Source organism: Myotis lucifugus, unplaced genomic scaffold (genome assembly GCF_000147115.1).
Source record: "Myotis lucifugus unplaced genomic scaffold, Myoluc2.0 scaffold_24, whole genome shotgun sequence".
In the NCBI taxonomy this organism is placed as follows: Eukaryota; Metazoa; Chordata; class Mammalia; order Chiroptera; family Vespertilionidae; genus Myotis; species Myotis lucifugus.
Window position 1 is genome coordinate 9,318,018 of NW_005871072.1, and position 20,290 is coordinate 9,338,307.

Below are 20,290 nucleotides of genomic sequence, written 5' to 3' on the forward strand. Positions count from 1 at the left end.
AAAATTATTTTCGTTGCTACTTCATAACTGTAATGTTGCTACTGTTATGAATCGTAATGTAAACATCTGATATGCAGGATGGTCTTAGGCGACCCCTGTGAAAGGGTCGTTCGACCGCCAAATGGGTCGCGACCCACAGGTTGAGAACCGCTGCTCCAGTGTCTAGGAGATCTGTCTGCCACCAGAACTACGATTCCCAGCATTCCTAGTGCTCCCCATGCTCTGGGCTTCTGGTCCTGGGGCTGCCACCAGAACTACTATTCCCAGAATTCCTAGTGCTCCCCACGCTCTTGGTTTTCCCTTCCTGCTCTGTCTCCATCCCATGGCCTCCCTCTCTGCCAAGTCCTCCAAGCCGCCAGCTGTCCTTCTCTGCTTTTCCTCTGGCAGCTTGGGGAGCCAAGTTCCACAAGCTGCTACACTTTCCGCCAGCTCTCCTGCTCTTCTCTCCACCCAGCGGCTTGGGGGGAGCGACCGAGGGAGTCATGTCCCCACAAGCCGCTGGCTCTCCCGCTCTGCTCTTCGCCTGGCACTTGTGTATGCAAATTAACCCGCCATCTTTGTCAGGTTAATTTGCATACTCCTGATTGGCTGGTGAGCGTAGTGGAGGGACAGTCAATTTACATGTTTCTCTTTTACTATATAGGATTTTTTCTTTTTGCCATTCTCATTGGCTATTTTTTGCTTTCTTATATTCCAAATCGCTGATTGAATCTCAGCTTCATCTACTCTATTGTTGATTCCCTATAAATTATTCTTTATTTTAATTAGTGTAGCCTTCATTTCTAAATGTTGTTTTTTTTAATGCTGTTGAGGTCCTCACTAAGTTCCTTGAGCATCCTTATAACCAGTGTTTTGAACTCTGCATCTAGTAGATTGCTTATCTCCATTTTGTTTAATTATTTTTCTGGAGTTTTGTTCTGTTGTTTCATTTGGGCCATGTTTCTTTGTCTCCTCAGTGTGGCAGCCTACCTGTGTTTGTTTCTATGTATTAGGTAGAGCTGCTACATCTCCTAGGCTTGATAGCTTGGCCTAATATAGTAGGTGTCCTGTAGGTTCCAGAGGCACAGCCTCCTTGATCACCCCAGCTGGGCACTTGCGGTGGGCTCCCCATGTGGTCTGTACACCCTCCTATTGTAGTTGAGTCTTGATTGCTCTTGGCATGTCAATGGGAGGGATTTATCCATGCCAGTCAGCTGCAAGGACCTTCAGCCTCCTTGGAAGTTCAGCTGTGCAGGGGCCCACTACACAGAGCAGGACTTACTTCATCAGGGCTCTGATACCCGCTGAGTCTGCCTTGAGTGTGTTGCTTATAGAGGTGGTTGGGTGGTGGTGCTTTGACGTGGTCTGAAGCTGTCAACTGGGTGTGCTGGCTCTGGAGCCTTCCAGGTGGTGCAGGCCAAGGTCAACCGCTGCCTGTGTTCTGCCCAGGGCCACCAGGCATAAGCTACAAAGCGATCTGCAGACGGCTGCTTCTTGTGTTTGAAGGTGCCCAGGCAAGGCCAACCTGTGAACCAGGTAAGGCCAGCTGCTTCTAGTGCCAGTCCTGGGGCCACTTACCTAGAGGTACAGGGCTTGCTGAGGCCAGATGCTGCTCATTTGAGAGGTTTTAGTTAAATCTGAAGCATGAGCCAAGACAGGCCATTCCAATGGGAAAGCCACTGGAAACAGCTTGGGTGGGCCTGAAAGTTGGGTGAGCAAGGTTTCAGGGCATCAACAGTGTGCTGTAAACCCTATGTGCCAAGTTGGTGGAGCCTCAGATATGGCTCTATAAGGGAGGGCTCATCAAGGGAATAATGACTGTCAGCACTTCTGTCTGGGAGAAAGCTGTCCCTCCAGCTCTCTCTGATCCCAAACAATTCAGTTCCTCCCTGTATGTCTCTGGTGCCTTTCAAGATGCTGTCCCTGTGATGGAGCTCAGAGGAAGTGACTCTGTGCGCTGGCCCTTTAAGAGGAGCTGCCTGGGACTGCAGCAGCCCTTAGTCTCATTCAGCCTCAATCCCCACTGGTTTTCACAGGCAGAAGTTAAGGGGACTTACTTCCTGGGACTGGGACCCCATGCTCCTCAGGGGGGACCTCCTCAGCCAAGGTATCCCTCCTGATTTTTATCCACCACACATGGGTGTGGGACCACCCATTGTGAGCCTCTGCCTCTTGTACCAGTCTCAGTGTGGCTGCTTCTTTCATTTCTTAGTTGTAGGACTTGCATTCAGCCAGATTCAGGTGGTTCTGAAAGAGGGTTGTTCTGTATTTTAGTTGTAATTTTGATGTGGTTGTGGGAGGATGTGAGTACTGCATTTACTTATGCCGCCATCATGGTTCCTCCCCATTTACTATATTTTAAAAAGAGCTCAATTTAAATAGCTTTCGTCTAAAAAGAATTGATACTGTATTACTGGGAAATAATACAGGGTGGGGCAAAAGTAGTTTTACGGTGTTTATGTGCAAAATAATACAGTAATAAATAATACAAAGCATAAACTTTTGCATACTCAAAACTGTAGACCTACTTTTGCCTCATTCGTTATTGGATTAGCATATTTCTTTGTAATAATCATAGAATATGTTTGTTATTCTTGTTGTCTTTATAGAACTGGTACTGCTTGTATTTTTAACTATATCTAAAGACATAATGAAATATATTTTCTGTACCCATTTTTAAATGTTTATAAAGGGTATTTTGGTATTTTAATTTGACATTTGTCAAATTTTATAAAAGGGCAGTAGTTTTGTTTTAATCCATTGTTAGAAAAAGTAATTATAGCTGAAGATCTCTAGAGAATTATGAAGAAAATTGCTTAAAATGTTCACTGTTTCACAGTATATAATGTCAATTTTCTTTTCAAATACTTCTTAACTGTCAAATTTAGAGTGTTTTGAAATTTGTAGGCATATTGCTAAAACTTAAGGAAGCAGTTCTGTTCTATAAAAAAAAGAACTGAAAATTTAAGGTATAATTTAAAGTTTCCTTTCTTTTCAAGGGGAAAAGCAATTTTTAAATTTTATTGAAATTAATTTTGCTACACATTTTTTTCATTTAATACTAAAAAGTGGAAATAATGGTGCTCTATGTGACTATGTATTTGTGTATGTTTGTGTATATACATAGTGGAGCTTCAGAAGGAAATTATTTTATGAGAGATGACTACTGTTCTATAAATGTTACTGGGTTTAGATTCCCCTCCTTAGCATCAATATGAAGCTCACTTTATCCTTGTTTCTGATTTTGTGTATGTGGTTAAAGAAATTATAAAGTTAGATTTAACGTTTTTAGAAAGTTCAATAAGTGTGTATCAGATCATACTAAATTTTTTGTGTGTTTTTTTTGTTTTGGCCGTCTTGTTTCCTTACTTCTGTGACAGAATGTAGTTAAGTCAATAACACTTACCTTAATTTTGTAGTAAGACTGATCTGTATATGAAATCTTCAAGACCCAATTTAAATTTAATCCTGAATTTAAAAATTAGTTGGTTTTTGGTATTGCAGTTTATTTCATTGCGGTATAAAAGATATTTTTTAATGATCATGTAGATTACTAAGTTTGAATATATATAATGTTAAAAATATTTGTAAGGTAAAATATTTCATTTATTCTGTTTGAACTTTCTAATTGTTTACTTGAGACTGTTAGTAGCTACCTGATAATTTTATAAGTATAGAAGATAGAATTTGTACTATATAAACTATAAGACATTAAAGATATTAAAACTTGTATGTGGAATGGTAAATAGGTTATGGTTGGGGGTGGGAGAGTTAATGTGGGGGAATTGGGAGAAAAGTATGATGTCTAAAACAATAAGGAATAAATTTCCATGCTTTTTAGTTTGACTTTTTTTCATTGTAGTGTTTTCATTTTGTGAGCTTTTCTATGCACATACAAAATGTTTCTCCTCAGGCCCCCTTGTATTTGCTGGTCCTATTTTTATGAACCATCGAGAACAGGCTCTAGCCAGACTCAGATCCCATCCAGCACAGCTAAAGCATAAACGGGACAAGCACAAAGGTATTTGGTCTTCCTTATCACTAGGTGGGACACTTTCCCAATTTCTTCCACTCATTTGAGTTTCATCTCTGGGAAAATGCACAAACCTAATTCTTCCACTTTGCTTCTCTCATTACTATATATAGCCTGAGGAGAAAGAACATGCTGAATGTTGTACTGTTTGTTGATGACTATCAATCTTATTTCTTTTTTTGTTGTTAAATTTAAGACATTTTATGGTATATCTTTTTCTTTTCCATTTCTTTTCAATTTTCATACAGTTAAGGGAAGGTGGAAAAAGTAATTATTGCTTTCTATTTTTATCCTTTGTTATCTGTTCTTAATTGACTGCCATCTGGCATTTTACTTGTTTAAAATGCTGTGTATTTGCTTTAGAATTAACAAAACTACTCAATTCATTTATAAAGTAATAATGAGTTGACTGCGATTATGCTTTTCCATTGTTTTAATATTAAAGTTTATGTTTTAATATACAACACACATGACTTACTTGATAGTGGAGGGTTAAGTAGTGATAGGTGTAAGAAACAGTTATGTAGACCTACTCTAGATCTCAGAAAATGACAAGTCTAAAAAAGTTGGTGAGGAAGCTGTTTATACACAATTCTTTGAGGTATCAGAGTTATGTATTAATTAAAAATATATAAAGCAAGCTTATTTACTTTTAAACCACAGATTATGGGTCAACTAAGATCAGGAAGGAATTGAATGTAGAGAATTTATAAATTGATATATAAATTCTGCCTTGACTCCTAGCATGTGAACCAGGAGTCTTTGACTAGTGAAACTTATACTTGCTATTTTCTTAAATGCCTGAGATAAATACCACCAAATAGAATAGAAAGTTTTAAAATCACACATTCTGTATAGTCAAATTTATCTAATGTGTCTGCCTTAAAATTTTGGGGGGTTGCAAAACTGTTATAGGCTAATTTTATTTTTAAACTTTCACATAAAATATAATCAACTTTAATTGTATTTGTCTCTCTCACTTTGTCAGTTTGCCACTCAAAGCAAAGGCCAAAAAGACAAAACCCCTGTTTTTATTTATTTATTTTTTTTTAATTTAAATACTATATTTTATTTGACTGAATATCTCCAAAATGTAATTTCTCTATACATTTTATATATAAAATATATTTCTAGAAATATAAAAATATAGAAAGTATTGAGATAACATAAAAATTGAGATAATTTATATTCTATTTTTTAACAAAGTAAAACCCCTGTTTTTAGTATAAAAACAAGTACAGCAATCCTTAAGATGCTTTATTTACTGAGTGCTGTAACAATACCATAAATATTTAAATATAAGGAATGATATTTGGGATATGCTATGAAAAAATATTTTAATATTTGCCAGAATCTCTGATCTCATATTTTCCACTATGCCACTAATTAGAACAGATACTCTCAGTGTCTCCCCCTCTGCCCCTAATTATATAAAAGTGAAGTTTTTCCAATGCTTTACCTGAGGTTAAATATTGACAATACACAAAACAGTTTAAAACTTTTTCAGCTCCATGTTTCAGCTCCTTGTGGACAAACATCTTTATTTTTTCCAAAAATTTAAAATGAAATGCCAAATGAAGACTAAGGTTACAAATTTAAAACACATTTTACATTGTCACATTGATTAGCTGTAGAAATTACTCAACAATAGGTAGCCCTCCATCTTTTCTGCCACAGGGTTATTTCATAACAAGACTCTTTGTTTATTCGTGGCAGACTTTTTGGAAGGACTTATTTTATAGTATGGTGGCGGGCCAGTTTTTTAAAAAACAGATTTTATGGTTTCATTGTGTGAAATAATTCATCCCTTTACCACCAAAATTTAAAGTAATGGTGCCCTATTTTATATAAAGAGTATTAACTCTTTCTAACTAAATCCTATATACCAATAAATTCCCTCTCTCTTACCCCTATAGCATTCACTATTAGTAACTGGCATTTAATTATCTAACTATTCACTGCTTTTTACTCTTGATACATATACTGTCTTTTTAAAAAAATTTATTGGTTGACTTTTTATATTTTTATTTTTAGAGAGTGAGAGAAAGAGACAAACATTGATTTGTTGTTCCACTTATTTACCCATTCATTGGTTGATTCTTGTATGTGCCCTAGCCAGGGATTGAACCTGCAACTTTGGCATATCAGGATGATGCTTTAACCAACTAAGCTACCTGGCCAGGGCATAGTCAGTCTTTTAATAATATTTTTTTCTACATATTTTTTCCCTCTCTTTTTTTTAACCCTATTTGTCTTCCAGTGAAAAATTCACTATATTAATTGCTGTGTTCTGTTTTACAATCAGTTATGTTGATGGTACAAATTGTGGGATGATGATAATTAAAATTTTCTAGATTATGATTTTTTGTTTGGGGGTGTATGGAGGGTAAGCACTGTGGATTTATTGTTAACAGGAGTGAGTTCTAAGATGGAATGTTGGAGAGCTTCTGGCTGATTGGAGAGAATTCAGAGAAGGTCACGGAATCCATCCTATGCAGGCAAATTTTGATTAGAGGCATAATAGAGTATTTAAGGCTGAATCAATAAGTGTAACATATATAATCCATGTAACATATAGTAAGTTATTTTTTAAATGTAACCATAGACTATATTTCAAACAGATATCTAGATTAATATATATATTTTTTAGCAGTTTAGTGCCTTACATATAAAAGGATATTAACATAATATTTTAGTTAGGAACATCTGAATTGTTCTGGAGGTAGTCTTGAAAGGCCTTAGTTTTAATCCTAAATTTTTCATGTACAAGAACTGTGTGGCCATTCATAAATTTCTTAAATTTTTTGGCTTTAGTTTTCTTATTTTAAAAATAAGAATGATAATTTCTGACTATGTTGATATGAAGATTAAATTAAGGTACAGATGTGGATGTATATAAATACATGTATATATTCTTTGCAAATAGAAATCCTCCATGAATACTTTAATTCTTTAAATTGAATTCTTTGCTTTCTCTTTTATTATTATTCTAAAGTTACAAAATTTGAGATTTGTTAAATACACAATAAGTTTATTTTTTCAAAAAAGTTTAAAATGTAAGTCATTTGGTGGTGGTAAAATGCATGAGCCTTATTTTTTATCAGTCTCTAAAACTGCTCTATTTATAAGCCATAGTTTTCCCAACTGCAAAATGCAATAACAGTATCTATATCATCAGATTATTGTATTGACTAAAGAAAGCAATAGTAGTGAATATTGATTGAGCACTTTCCGTACATTATTTTAATCTTCATAAGAGCCTTGTGAGGTGGTGTACCATTGTTGCTATTTAATAGATGGGAAAGCTAACTAAGACTTACAAAATCCAGTCGTCATACAACTAGCGAATAGGAGAGCCAGAATTCCACTCCAGGTCTCTTAGGCCCTAGTGCCCCAAAGCATTTATCCACTGTGCTATTTAAGTTTTCAGTGTATAGCACAGAGCCAAGTGGTTAGCAAATTGTACTTACTACTGCTTTGCTCTTTTATTTAGTGATTTTGCTTAAAGTACTCACTGTGTTCTATATACATTTTGTGATATACATGACCGACCATAAGGTTACCCCAAAAATAAATAGATTTAAATAAAAATTAAAATAAGTTGGAGTCCTTTAGGTACTGAGTCTTTTCTCTATGTATGTATACAAATGTGCATGAACTATATATATACATATACATATCCAAACAATATTTTAGATACATCTGTCAAAACTTTATAGCTATTATAATTTCAATATCATATAATGTATATATGAACCTACTTATATTAGGAAAAATATAGATATTCTTATACCTAAATGGTCACTTATAAGAATATTCAGAACAATGATTTTTCATACAAATGTGAGATTAATTTTATTGCTGCTTATTAACACATTACTGAATAATGAACTTGAGCAGAATTAATCTCCCTGAGTTTCACTTGGAATTTACACTAAATTTTTGCCTACTTTTTAGGCACATTTTTTATAAACTTTAATAAATTTCTAAATTATTAGAATTGTATTGGATTTAATTGACCTCAATTACAGATATCTTTTTAATTCTGCCACTGATGTTGATAATGATCAAAAGCCTCATCCTTATTTTTTTGCTTCTTAACCAACTATAATAATATTTTAACCAACTATAATAATTGAGAAATTATATAGATATAGGTTTGTTTCAATGAACTTGAACAAAATGTTTCTAGTATTATTTTTACTTTTAAATACTAGCTGAAACTCTTTTAATCACTATGGTTTTAATCGGTAAATTACTAGACTTTTTTTTCTCCTTCCCTGATGCTATGTCTCTATTGTGGGATTTGTATCTATATTTAATCTCTGACTTAAGGAAGAGGGAAAATTGCTAAATTCAGAGGTAAAAGATTGTACTAGGCCTCAATACATTTATATAAAGTGGAATGATACTTGTAATAATTGAATTTAGTTAAGTTTGGTAACATCGTATGAACGCAATTTGTTTTCTATGTTAAATCAGATTTGGTTTTAGTAATTAGATATTTTTAACAATGGAGATAAAGTTGTGAAATTTCTATACATCTTTCATCTTCTTTAAATAGTCTTTGGAAGCTGGTTGTTTCTTTTGTATTGGCCTTTGTTTATGTTTAACCATTCCACTGTCTTTCCAAGTTGAGGAGTCTTTGAACTAAGAGTATATTTTCTTTTGGGTGAAGTGAAACTAAATGTTGTAATCTTTTTTTTGTAGTCCATCCAGTCTTGTCAAACCCGCATTAGATAATTTAGCAGAAGTGGAATCGTATTCTTTATCCTATTAAAGTAAAACCTCTCACTAATTCAGAATTTATTATACTACAGATGCAGTATTTGTGATCTTTTTTGAGTAAAAATTCAAAGTAATTTCTTCCTCTGAATTTTCAGGGTCATACTTATAAGGGGAAACCTGTCTAAAATCACTAGCTTTTCAAACCAAGGGCTCAAGAAATGAAGGATTCCTTCAACGTGCCTTCAACCTCTGGGTCGAGCAATTAATTCTTGTATGTTAAAGGACTTTTATGTTTATGGTACATTTTTATGTAATATAGGCCTATTTTGAGTTATAATGTAGGTAACCACCTTTCATTTATTGTAGCATTTAGTTTATAATCTGTACTGCTTCCAGGTAATAAAATTGAATTTTTTCTTAAATGTTCTATGACTGAGACCTTTTCAGTAAGTCATATAGGCCAAACCTTTCTATGTTATTCCGAATTAGTGAGGTTTTACTGTCCTAGTGTTATAAGGAGTGGGAAGCTTTTCAGAACGATAGTCATTTTGTTATAGAAAGGAAAGTCATAATTTAGGCCAATTTGGTCTGACCTGGATATTACTAATGTGAGAAATAGGAGATAAAAAAAGAAAGGATAACATGAACATGATTTGATGTTACTCTGTTTAGCTTTCTAAAAAGGGCAATGAAAATGTAGAATTAAAAATGTGTGTGTCTGTAGATCCACATGTTTACCTGCATGTTATATAGATTTGTTTAGAGTTGCTATGCCACAGTAGAGTGGCTTAGATTGATATTTATTCCAAGGAATAAATTCCTTATACAAATGTACAAGGAATTTGAATCTTGATGATACAGAGGTCATGTTTTAGTGATGTGTAGTTTTAGATTAGGAAAAATAGATTACCTCCCTTTTTTATGCATTCTAAATTAAAATATTTATATTCTGGTGTGTGTTTTTTAACTTTATAGTTAGAATGCCAGAATATTAAAATCAAATGTAGAAATCAGGGAAGGTGTAAAGCAAGCTTAAGGGAGGAAATTATAAGAAGGGAAGAGGAAAAAAGAAATGAAAGCAGAAAGATTTGGTTGAGAGTAGTTAGTGGTTGGGGGCCAGAAGGTGGGACAGGGAAAAAGAATGAGCTAGTTAGTGTTCATACATTTTTTAAAGTTTAATTGAGTTTAGCAATACTGATAGATAGGGTAGCCTTTCTAAGATTGGAAAATATAAGTTATTTTTGAGTCAACTAGGAATTTTTTTTTAATGACTAGTACTAACAATATCACTAAGTATAAAATAATTGTTAAATGACATTGCATGCAGTTATTTTTTGTGCAAACTAAATTTTCCCATACAAATTGTTATATTTGTAATTTTATTTTTATAACACATGGATTTGTTTATATTATATAACTGATTAGCTTAATAGGTTTTATTCATAATTAGATTTCTGTTTTTATTGATTTAGCAATATTTGCAAGCAGAACTGTATAGTACTATATCTCTTCAAAATTGCTTCTTTGCAGGTAGATTCTTGATCTATCACTTCTAACAGTTGCAGATTCTTCTTGCTTGTTCCTTTTAACATTTTTCTCTTGTTCTTCCATAGTAAACTGATTTAAAATTTTATTTTGAAGATGAATAATGGCTTACTTACAAATTATAACACTTACAGATGGAAGTGGAGAACGAGGAGAAAAGGATGCAAGCAAAATCACAACATATCCTCCAGGCTCTGTGCGATTTGATTGTGAGCTCCGGGCAGTACAAGTCAGCTGTGGATTTCACCATTCAGGTAGCAGCTGGAACTTTAGGGTATAACTGCATTTTTACAATTGTGCTAAATCAATTATTTGTTTAGTATAGACCAGTGGTCGGCAAACTCATTAGTCAACAGAGCCAAATATCAACAGTACAACGATTGAAATTTCTTTTGAGAGCCAAATTTTTTAAACTTAAACTATATAGGTAGGTACATTGTTATTAACTTAATTAGGGTACTCCTAAGGCTTAGGAAGAGCCACACTCAAGGGGCCAAAGAGCCGCATGTGGCTCACGAGCCACAGTTTGCCGACCACTGGAGACGAATGTAGTCAGTTAAATGTGTGTTAAAATCTATAGTGTGGCCATACCTCTCAAATATAAAAAAAAAAGCTTTGTATTTGTTACAGAATTCCTTTTAAAAACTAGGGCATGATGAAATAGGTACTTGTCTAGAGATCTAACTTTTATTCTGTCTTCTGATGGATTTATATTATAATTCAGAAAATTCCTGAAGATGAAATAATCTCTGAAATTTTTTTAGACTCTAGAATTCTTAATTTTTATAATCAGGTCACCTATTTTGTTACTGTTTAATGAGAAATGTATATCAATAAATTTCTTTATTTTTTAAATTTAAAAAGTAATTAAATGCTTAGTAAATTATTGCATTTAGGTTATATAGCTTAGGTTGTACTATTCAACCTTTATAAAAATAAAAAATGTTAAATTTTTCTTTGATGCCAAATATATTTCCTTATTCAATAAGGAATTGGCAGTTATTGAAGTTCTGACCGTTCATTGATGTTGTACGTAATTATGCAGAGCTCAGATCTGTCTGTTACCTATATAATTATCCTAGATCTGAGATAAAAATATTTTATATGTAGTTACTTACAATTACAAACTTTACAGTTGACCCAAACCAATGTTTCATGTTATTCAATAGCATTTATTTAAATTTTACAGTATTTATTATGAAAAACACTGCATTTTTTGTAACCTACAAAAATATCTTTCTGACCTAAAATTATATTTTTTATTAAATATAAACATATTTCAATTGCCTATTTTAATGGCTCTATAAATTTTAAATAGTGAAAATTGCACTGCTATTACTATAGTGTGATAGAAATATAAAATGTACATAATGAAATAATAAAGCTCTTTTTTTTGGTTTCAGTGGTTTTAATGGAAAACGGAGATGTCTATACGTTTGGATATGGACAACATGGGCAGCTAGGACATGGAGATGTCAATTCCAGGTACTCTGACTCAGCGGTCGCCCACCGGTGGTCTGCAGACCACTGGTGGTCTGCGAGGTCCGAAAGGTTGACGACCGCTGCTCTGACTTATTGTTTGAAGATATTGGGATTGTTTTTTTTTCTTTTCCTTTCTTTTTTCTCTCCTTCTTTTTTGTCTAAATATATATTTCTATACTTAAAATAGTATTTATACCACTGTTTTATAGAGTGTGGCCTGTAAAATTATAGGTGATTCTTGATTTTATGGTTGAGTATTTTTGTGGGGATAGATTTGTAGTTTCAGTAGAAAAAATTATTTACATTCTATACATTTAAAATATAAGTGATTATGATTATCACAAAAATCCTATATTTTTAATAGTTATCTTTTTAAAGGTTGCTCGTGGCAATAAAAAAGACAGTGAATATCCCCAGATTGCATTTTTAAAAATCAGTAATGGATTTATTTATATCACTTGATGTTGGTCCAGAATAAAAAGAAGATATTGAAGCTTTTGAATAATTTTTAAGTAAAACATAATGGTCTCTCAGAGAAACAGTTTTGACTTACCCAGAATAGTGAAGAGCTAATTGTGGTGGAGACAACTAGACATTTTCTAATATCCATTCTTTTCTATTCATTGGGTAGTCAAGTATTAATGGTGACATAACAAGGCAGCTAAAGACTTCAGTTCCCTACCTTATTGCAGCAAGATAAGGCCTTGAGAACTAAAGAGATAGATGCAACATTGGAATCATGCAGTTAAAAGGAAGGTGGAAGCCCTTCATTTCCCCTTCTCCTCTCCCAGCTTGCTGCCTGGAATCCATGCACGGTTGCAGGAACTGGAGAAGTCGTCATCATAGTGATCATAAGTTGGAAACCATGTATTGAGAACACCAGAGCTACATAATAGAAATAGCCTGGATCCCTGACACCATGAAACTGCCACCTCAGCTCTTTGCAATTGGATGCTTAACTAAATCAAAAATAGACTTCTGTCTTAAGTCCCTGTTTTTTGGCTTTCCTTATAACAGCTGAATCCATTTCCTGCTTACTACAGTGAGAGTGCTCTTGGTCAAAAGTATAGAAAATCCTTCTTTATTAGTTCAGGTCTTCCAAGAAGTAGATTCTAAGGCAGGATTAAATGTTCAAAGAATTTATTGGGAGAAAACTCCTATCTACACTAATAAAAGAGAAACATGGTAATTAGCATACGACCGCTACCCTTCCCATTGGCTAATCAGTGAGTATATGCAAATTAACTGTCAGCCAAGATGGCGGCCGGCAGCCAGGCACTGAAGCGAGCATGAGGCTTGCTTGCTGCGGACTCCAACGTTCCCCGCCTCACTTGCCGGCCTCTCAGCTGCAACTCTAAGCAACTATGTACTATGTTGCAAATAAGAAGCTAAACAAAACTCTAGAAACCAGCCGGACTGAAAGCCAGGCAGACCGAAACATTGTATCGATGTTTTCAGCAGCGAGGCCTCAGAGCTAAAGCTGGCCCAGAATAAAAAAAAAAAAAGAAAAGAAAACAAGGAGCGGTTGGAAGCTTTAGTCACTCGCCAGTCGGAAAACAGCCCTCAGCCCCTCAGCCAGACTGGCCAGGCACCCCAGTGGGGACCCCCACCCTGATCCAGGACACCCTTCAGGGCAAACCAGCCAGCCCCCACCCATGCACCAGGCCTCTATCCTATATAGTAAAAGGGTAATATGCCTCCCAGCACCGGAATCAGCGGAGCAGTGAGGCTCCCGGCACCGGGATCCGCGTGACAGGGGGCAGCGCCCAAACCCCCTGATCGCCCTGCGGCTCTGTGTGTGACAGGGGGCAGGGCCACAACCTCCCTATCCGCCCTGCTCTGTTCATGACAGGGGAAGGCGCCCCAACCCCCTGATCAGCCCTGCTCTGTGCCTGATAGGGGGGAGCTCCCCAATCCCCTGATTGCCCTGCGGCTCTGTGTTTGACAGGGTGCAGCACACCAACCCCCTGATCGGCCCTGCTCTGTGTGTGACAGGATGCGGCGCCCCAACCCCCCCCCCCCCCACGGGCCCTGCTCTGTGTGTGACAGGGTAGAGCCATAACCTCTCCATCGGCCCTGCCCCGAGTGTGACAGTGGTGGCGCCCCAACCCCCTGATGGGCCCTGCTCTGTGGGTGATAGAGGGTGGCGCCCCAACCCCCCTCCATGGGCCTTGCTCTGTGTGTGACAGGGTAGAGCCATAACCTCCCCATTGGCCCTGCCCTGAGTGTGACAGGGTGCAGCGCCCAACCCCCTGATCAGCCCTGCTCTGTGCGTGACAGGGGGGAGCTCCCCAACCCCCTGATTGACCCTGCTCTGTGTGTGACAGGGTACGGAGCCCCAACCCCCTGATCGGCCCTGCTCTGTGCGTGACACGAGGTGGCGCCACAACCTCCCCATCGACCCTGCCTTGAATGTGACAGGGGGCGGTGCCCCAACCCCCCAATCGGCCCTACCCTGAGCGTGACTGAGGGTGGCATCGCAGCCTCCCAATCCGCCCTGCTCTGTGCATGACGGGGCGGCGCCCCAACTCCCCAATCGGCCCTGCTCTGAGCCTGACCAGGGGCTGCACTTAGGGATTGGGCCTGCCCTCTGCCACCCGGGAGCAGGCCTAAGCCAGCAGGTCGTTATCTCCCGAGGGGTCCCAGACTGCGAGAGGGCACAGGCCAGCCTGGGGGACCCCCCTCCCCCCGCCCCCTGAGTGCACAAATTTTTGTGCACCGGGCCTCTAGTGAAATATAAAAGGGAAAAGAGCAGGAATAGGCAGGGAAAACCCTCTAGGCACGATGTAGGTCTGACCCCTGTGAAAAAAATGAAGAAAAATGGAGTAGGCAGAATCTAGAATAGTGTGCAGTTCAGAGAGAGGTCAGCCAGGCCAGTGGGTGTCCTCAAGCCAATATTACCTCTGAAAGAGGCCCGGCTTGGGCAGCATGGGCAGTTGAATACCCTCACTGTGCTCAGTCACAGGCTGTTAGCATCCCGGGAAAGAATGGCCTTATGAATCCAAAGAGACAGCCTCTAAGGGATCAGTCAGCTATGCTCCCTGCAGCAGATTGTCTTGAAGATCTGAGTGATCCATGTGTGTGGCTGCCCACCATTGAAACCAGGCTTCTTCATCAAGTCTGGAGAGATATAGGGTGGCTTCAGGCCAGACTTGACTCATTAATGCAATTTACCACAAGAACCTTCTTTCTTTTTGCCTTTCCACAATGTCTTAATCTCCCTATAGTCTTAAGATACCCCCAGAATCAAGTGGGCCTACATGGCTTCTCATTTACATACGTGAATTACTCTAATCTATCTGTAATAATAAAAGCGTAATATGCAAATAGACTGAACAACCAAACAGCAGAACGACCGTCCTGACAACCTTCCTGACGACCACGCTATGACACGCACTGGCGCCAAGCCAGCCAAGGCGGGTGCAATGCGATTGGTCGGGGGGCCCCGCCATCACCCCAAGATCGCCCTGCTGAGGGAGGCCCAGGACACCCTCTTGCGGCGATCGATCATGGAGTCCCAGCTGAGTGGGCGGGGCCTCTCTCTGCACAGTGATTGATCGTGGAGCTCTGCGATCAATCACCCCAAAGCAGGAGGCCCAGGCCACCAGCCAGCGACACTGTGGCGGTGTGCAGACCCGGCAAGTGATTGCCCTGCAGAGGGAGGCCCAGGCCTGCCAAATGATCACACCCCATGACTGTCGCCCACAGAAGGTGGCAGGGGAGAGGGGTAGCGTTGCACAGATGGCAAGCAGTGGCAGCGGCGGGGGCGGGGGCAGCTGCTGGCAGCCAGGGGAAGGAAAGCCCCCATAGGCCCTGATTGCCAGCCAGGCCTCGGGACCCTACCTGAGGGGTCCCTGATTGCGAGAGGGCGTAGGCCAGGCTGAGGGACACCCCCCGCCCCCGTGCACAAATTTCATGCACTGGGCCTCTAATATGTACATAAAGGCCTAAGCGACCGAATGACTGGTTGACCGGTCGCTATGACACACACCACCAGGGGTCAGTGTGCTCCCACAGTGGGATCGCCGCTCAGCTGACCGACGGCCGCCATACACCTGGCTCACTGCTGGCATGAGCCTCTCTTGCCTCCGTAGCAGCACTACTGAGCGGGAGCAGTGTGGCACCGGACCCGGGCTTGGGCTCCTCCCTGGCTGCCTGCCGCTTCTCGCATTACTACATCCTCGGGAGTCCCAGATTTCGAGAGGGTGCAGGCCAGACTGAGGGACCCCACCAATGCACAAATCTGTGCACCGGGCCTCTGGTTATTACATAAAATCCATATTGCCTCTTTGGTCTGAAATCATTCCATTATGGTGACAGGGATGGAATTATGCCAACTACATAGTAAAGATCCATGATTCTTAATCCTGGCTGCACACTAAATTCACTTGGACAACTTCAGAAATACCATGTATAGATTCTACAGCTAGAATTTCTAAGAGGTTTGTGTTGGGGGTGAGGGTTGGTATTAGAGGCAGCTAGTGCAGTCCTATATAGGATGGCAGCAACTGTCCTTTAAAAGCCCCAGATTCTAATGCTCGTCCAGAATTGAGAACTCCTGTTTATCCCGAGAGGATTGGGTCAGGTTCATTTGCAATGCACAGAAAATGAGGATGAAACAGAATGTCCTCAGTTACTTTGATGAATGTTGTTGCTAATGAGAAGGGATGATTGAGGTATAATTGAGTTAAGCTTCTCACTAAAAAGACCAGAGCAACATACATTTGACATTATTGTCAAGAGGTTTGTAAGACTATCACAATCTTAGTGACAAATACTGTGCTTGTAAAGAGAGCAAAAGGTCTTTGGCAAAATTACTTTTATCAAATGTCACTGGACATGACATTTGGATATTGGACACTGCATATGACAGAATATGAATGGCTTGCAAGGTTGAGCAATTACTTTCACAGATGTTAGAGGCAGCAGATATTTTGCTTCACCTTTGAATGGCCTCACTGATGTGTAGAGACTGAGTCAGGGCTTATAGTTTGTGGGAAAGAGAATTTAGCAACTTTTTGTTCTGTTTCTCACTGAAGACTCACAACATAGAACAAGAGGGTTTATTATCATGACATTATCAGTATTGCTGCTGTTATTTAGCTGGTGATTATTTTGTGAGTCATGATATAAACTGGGCAAGGTGCATTGTAGTTAGACATGATGGAGCATTGATCATGTGTGCAGCAAGGAGAACAGTTCTCCACAGATCAGACTGTACTTGGTTGTCATTCCACAGAAAATGGGTAAATCGTTATATTTCATGGTCTTGACTTCTTGGAAGGGAAATTGTGAAAATCATGACTATAATAAAAATCACAAACCTCTGGTAACTGTGAAATATGAAGAATGAACAGCATAAGCCAAGATCCTGCCATACCACATTAAGGTGTGATTGCTATTGAAAGGGAAGGTGCTCATGCCAGTTTTTAATATGAAGAGGTTACCCAAAAACTTGACCTCAATGTCCTGATTATACCAATGCGCACCATCCTTGATTAGCAGTGACTTATTCGGGTGATAATACCAACAATCTTCTGAGTATGTTAAATAGCTTGAATTTATCATTTTCATGAATATGATAGCTTTTGGTGTTAAAAATAAAATATTAGGATTTGTTAAGAAAATTAAACTCTAGTGAGTTTTGCTTTAACTGCCCAAAGTTGTTCTTTTCTAATGTGTAAATGTCCACTTCTGTTTCCATTGATTGAGTTGTAACTGTAAGGCTGAGTATATGTGCTGTGTGGAGAGCTAAGGTGGATAGCCCAGTGAAATAATGCCTACACACTGTGCCTGGTGGATCAAGCAGTTATTCAAAACCATTTTTGCTGTAAACATTCTAGTTACCCTCTTTGTCTTAATGTATTAGGACTTGGAAGGCAGGAGTAAAGAGCTGGGTTATTGATTCAAAAAGGAATTGACCCACTTTTATGGTGGAGCAATCCCAGGAGGAACAAAGCCCCTATAGCCAACATATTAACTACCACAAAGCAAAACATTTATAGACAGTTGAAAAAAGTGTAGAGTTGGTGAGTCTTTTTTTAAGTTTCCAGTAATCAAGTGCTTTTAACTGGAATTTATTGTATAGCACACATTGATAATGTGTGATTAATGTCAGATAAATATTGCAGTGTGCATGATGATAAAGATAGATAAATATTATTTGTATTTTCTTTATTTAATGTATTGACTTGCCAAAATGACTGAGCTCAATCTCTAGTTTGGGTCCTGATTCTATCACTTGGTACCTATATAACCTTGGCCAAGTTACTTGACTTTCCTATGTCTCAATTGCTTTCTCTATTAAATGGGAGTAAGTATATTTCCCTCAGAAGGTTGTTGTGAGAATTCAGTGAGATGATGCACTTAGCACAGGGCGTAGCCCATAGTAAGTGCTCAACAAATGTTAGCTGTTATTATTGTCTCTTCTTAAAGTGTATGTAAGAAAAGTTTATGATGGCTTTTATACATTCACTCATGACATGAGTCTACCAACCCACTTTTTTGCTTATTTTGTCCAGTATGCTTCTAAATTTCTGAATTCCAAATTCTTTTACCATTTTCAATAAATTTAAACCTGGATGTTGGGAAATAGATTATATAGTTTAGATGTTTTTATTCTTCTTTTCCAATAGAATTTTGCTAGTTTTTATAATGTTTCTGAGTTTCATCTTTTTCTTGCTATACTGTTCTCCTTCTGCATTAATATTGTATACCATCATTGTGTCTGGAACAATTTAGACAAGGTTCAAATCTTTGCTTCATCTCTTACCAACTATATGACTGTAATATATTAAGCCTTAGTTTGAATAAAGATTGTTGAGAAATTAAAATTCATCTCTTACACAACCATAATCTGATCACAATTTCTCCTTCTTTTACTTAGCTTTACTTAACTTTACTTGGCCATTGACATTATCAGTACTCAGTTCCCTATAGCCCTCTGCTTTTTTACTCTTTCACCCTTTTCATTTTATTTATTACCTAAGTTAGAGATTATTTATTCTCTTCACCTATACTCTTGCCAGTATCCTCATTTTCTTTACCCTCTTGGTCTTGATGCTAAGGCATGGCAAAACTTCAGGCATAAATCAATCTGTATATTTTTCATGTCTAACTTAGGTTTCAGAAAAAAATTCACATGTGTACAGTTTGTTATATGGTTTCCAGGTTCAATTAATTCCACTATGATGGGCAGTAATCCTCCTGTTTTGTTGTTTTAAACTATTTGGTGTAAGATCTTTCGAGAATTTGATGAAAGATATGTGCTCTCTCTTCAGAATAGATACAAGAGCATATACACAGAAATTGACTTACAGATTTAGGAGATTCAGAGATCTCCTGAAGCTCATTAAAAGACTGTCAAGAAGCCCTTTGGATCGGGTTTAAAACTTCTGATCTCAGTATTTTATTTGTTCCATTCAGCATCGTACCTTTTCTGTAATCTTCAGATTCTCTACTCACCTATTTCCTTTTTCATCTCAGCACATGACCTCTATTAGAACAAAAATAAAAACTGTTAGGTGGGAAATTCTTTAGTCCGCCAACTCTACAAACATACTTGCATCTATACTACTACTTTGCTACTTTTTAATGTAATATTTATGAAGCCTATCTACACCTTTTCCTTAGGGATCAAGTTCTGTTTCTTGTCTCCTCTCTGACCTGTATCTTTAGCCTCTTTGTTTTTATTCTTTTAAACTTCAACTCTCCATCATTTTAAAGGACCAAAGTCTCTCCTTCAACTTCATTTTCCCTTTAGCTGGTGGTTTTCTTTTTCTCTTTCCTGCTGAGATGCCTGAAGGGATTTTGCATAGTCTCTGACCCCACTGTTAACTTCTGGTCTGCTACAGTGTTGTGCCTACTCCTACCAGAGACTTTCTTCTCGCTAAAAAGTTGAGTGGTCAGTTGATATCTCTCTAAAGCATTTGGCATGTAGATTATTTCCCCCTTCTTGAAACCTTCTCTTCCAATAACTCACTTCATTTTCCAGAATTCATTATTCCTCATTGGTATGTCATAGATTTCTACTGGTTTTTCTTTCTCTGTCCATACTGACAGTGTTAGGAGAGACTCAGAATGAAAACCAGGATTTCTTCTTTTCTCTTTTTAATCATCTTCATTCTCATAGCTTAAGAATGTTACCACTGTGTACCTTGTTACATAAGCAAAAATCCTTCCTGGCCTCATATCAATCATTTGCCAAGTCCAATCGTTTGGGTTTTGTTTGTTTGTTTGTTTGTTTTTAGATAGCTGTCAAGTTCATTCATTGCTTTCAATCCACTCTGTTCCTAGTTTGTGCCTTCATCTTAACTCACCCAGTTATTGTGAAATTTTTTTAACTAGGTTTCCAGCTGTTAATCTTGCCTCTTTCAATTCATTTTTCATTGCAGCCTGAAAAATTATTAAAAATATATTTTATGTAATTTTTAAAGCTTAAAGTATCATAATAACATTGTCTCAAAATCAGAGCCCTTCTGTTATGTGTGGATTATATCTATAGTGATGATTATTCTAATTACA

At 37.9% G+C, this 20,290-nt stretch overlaps 1 protein-coding gene across 1 annotated transcript in view; it reads left to right on the forward strand.

The window, feature by feature from the left end:
• The window catches only part of MYCBP2 (MYC binding protein 2, E3 ubiquitin protein ligase), a 275,789-nt gene that overhangs the window by 90,716 nt on the left and 164,783 nt on the right, over positions 1–20,290 (forward strand). Inside the window, exons 18-20 of the mRNA XM_023751731.1 lie at positions 3,893–4,000; positions 10,420–10,539; positions 11,689–11,770. Of these exons, the coding sequence (XP_023607499.1) occupies positions 3,893–4,000; positions 10,420–10,539; positions 11,689–11,770 (310 nt within the window). The remainder of the gene's footprint in view (positions 1–3,892; positions 4,001–10,419; positions 10,540–11,688; positions 11,771–20,290) is intronic.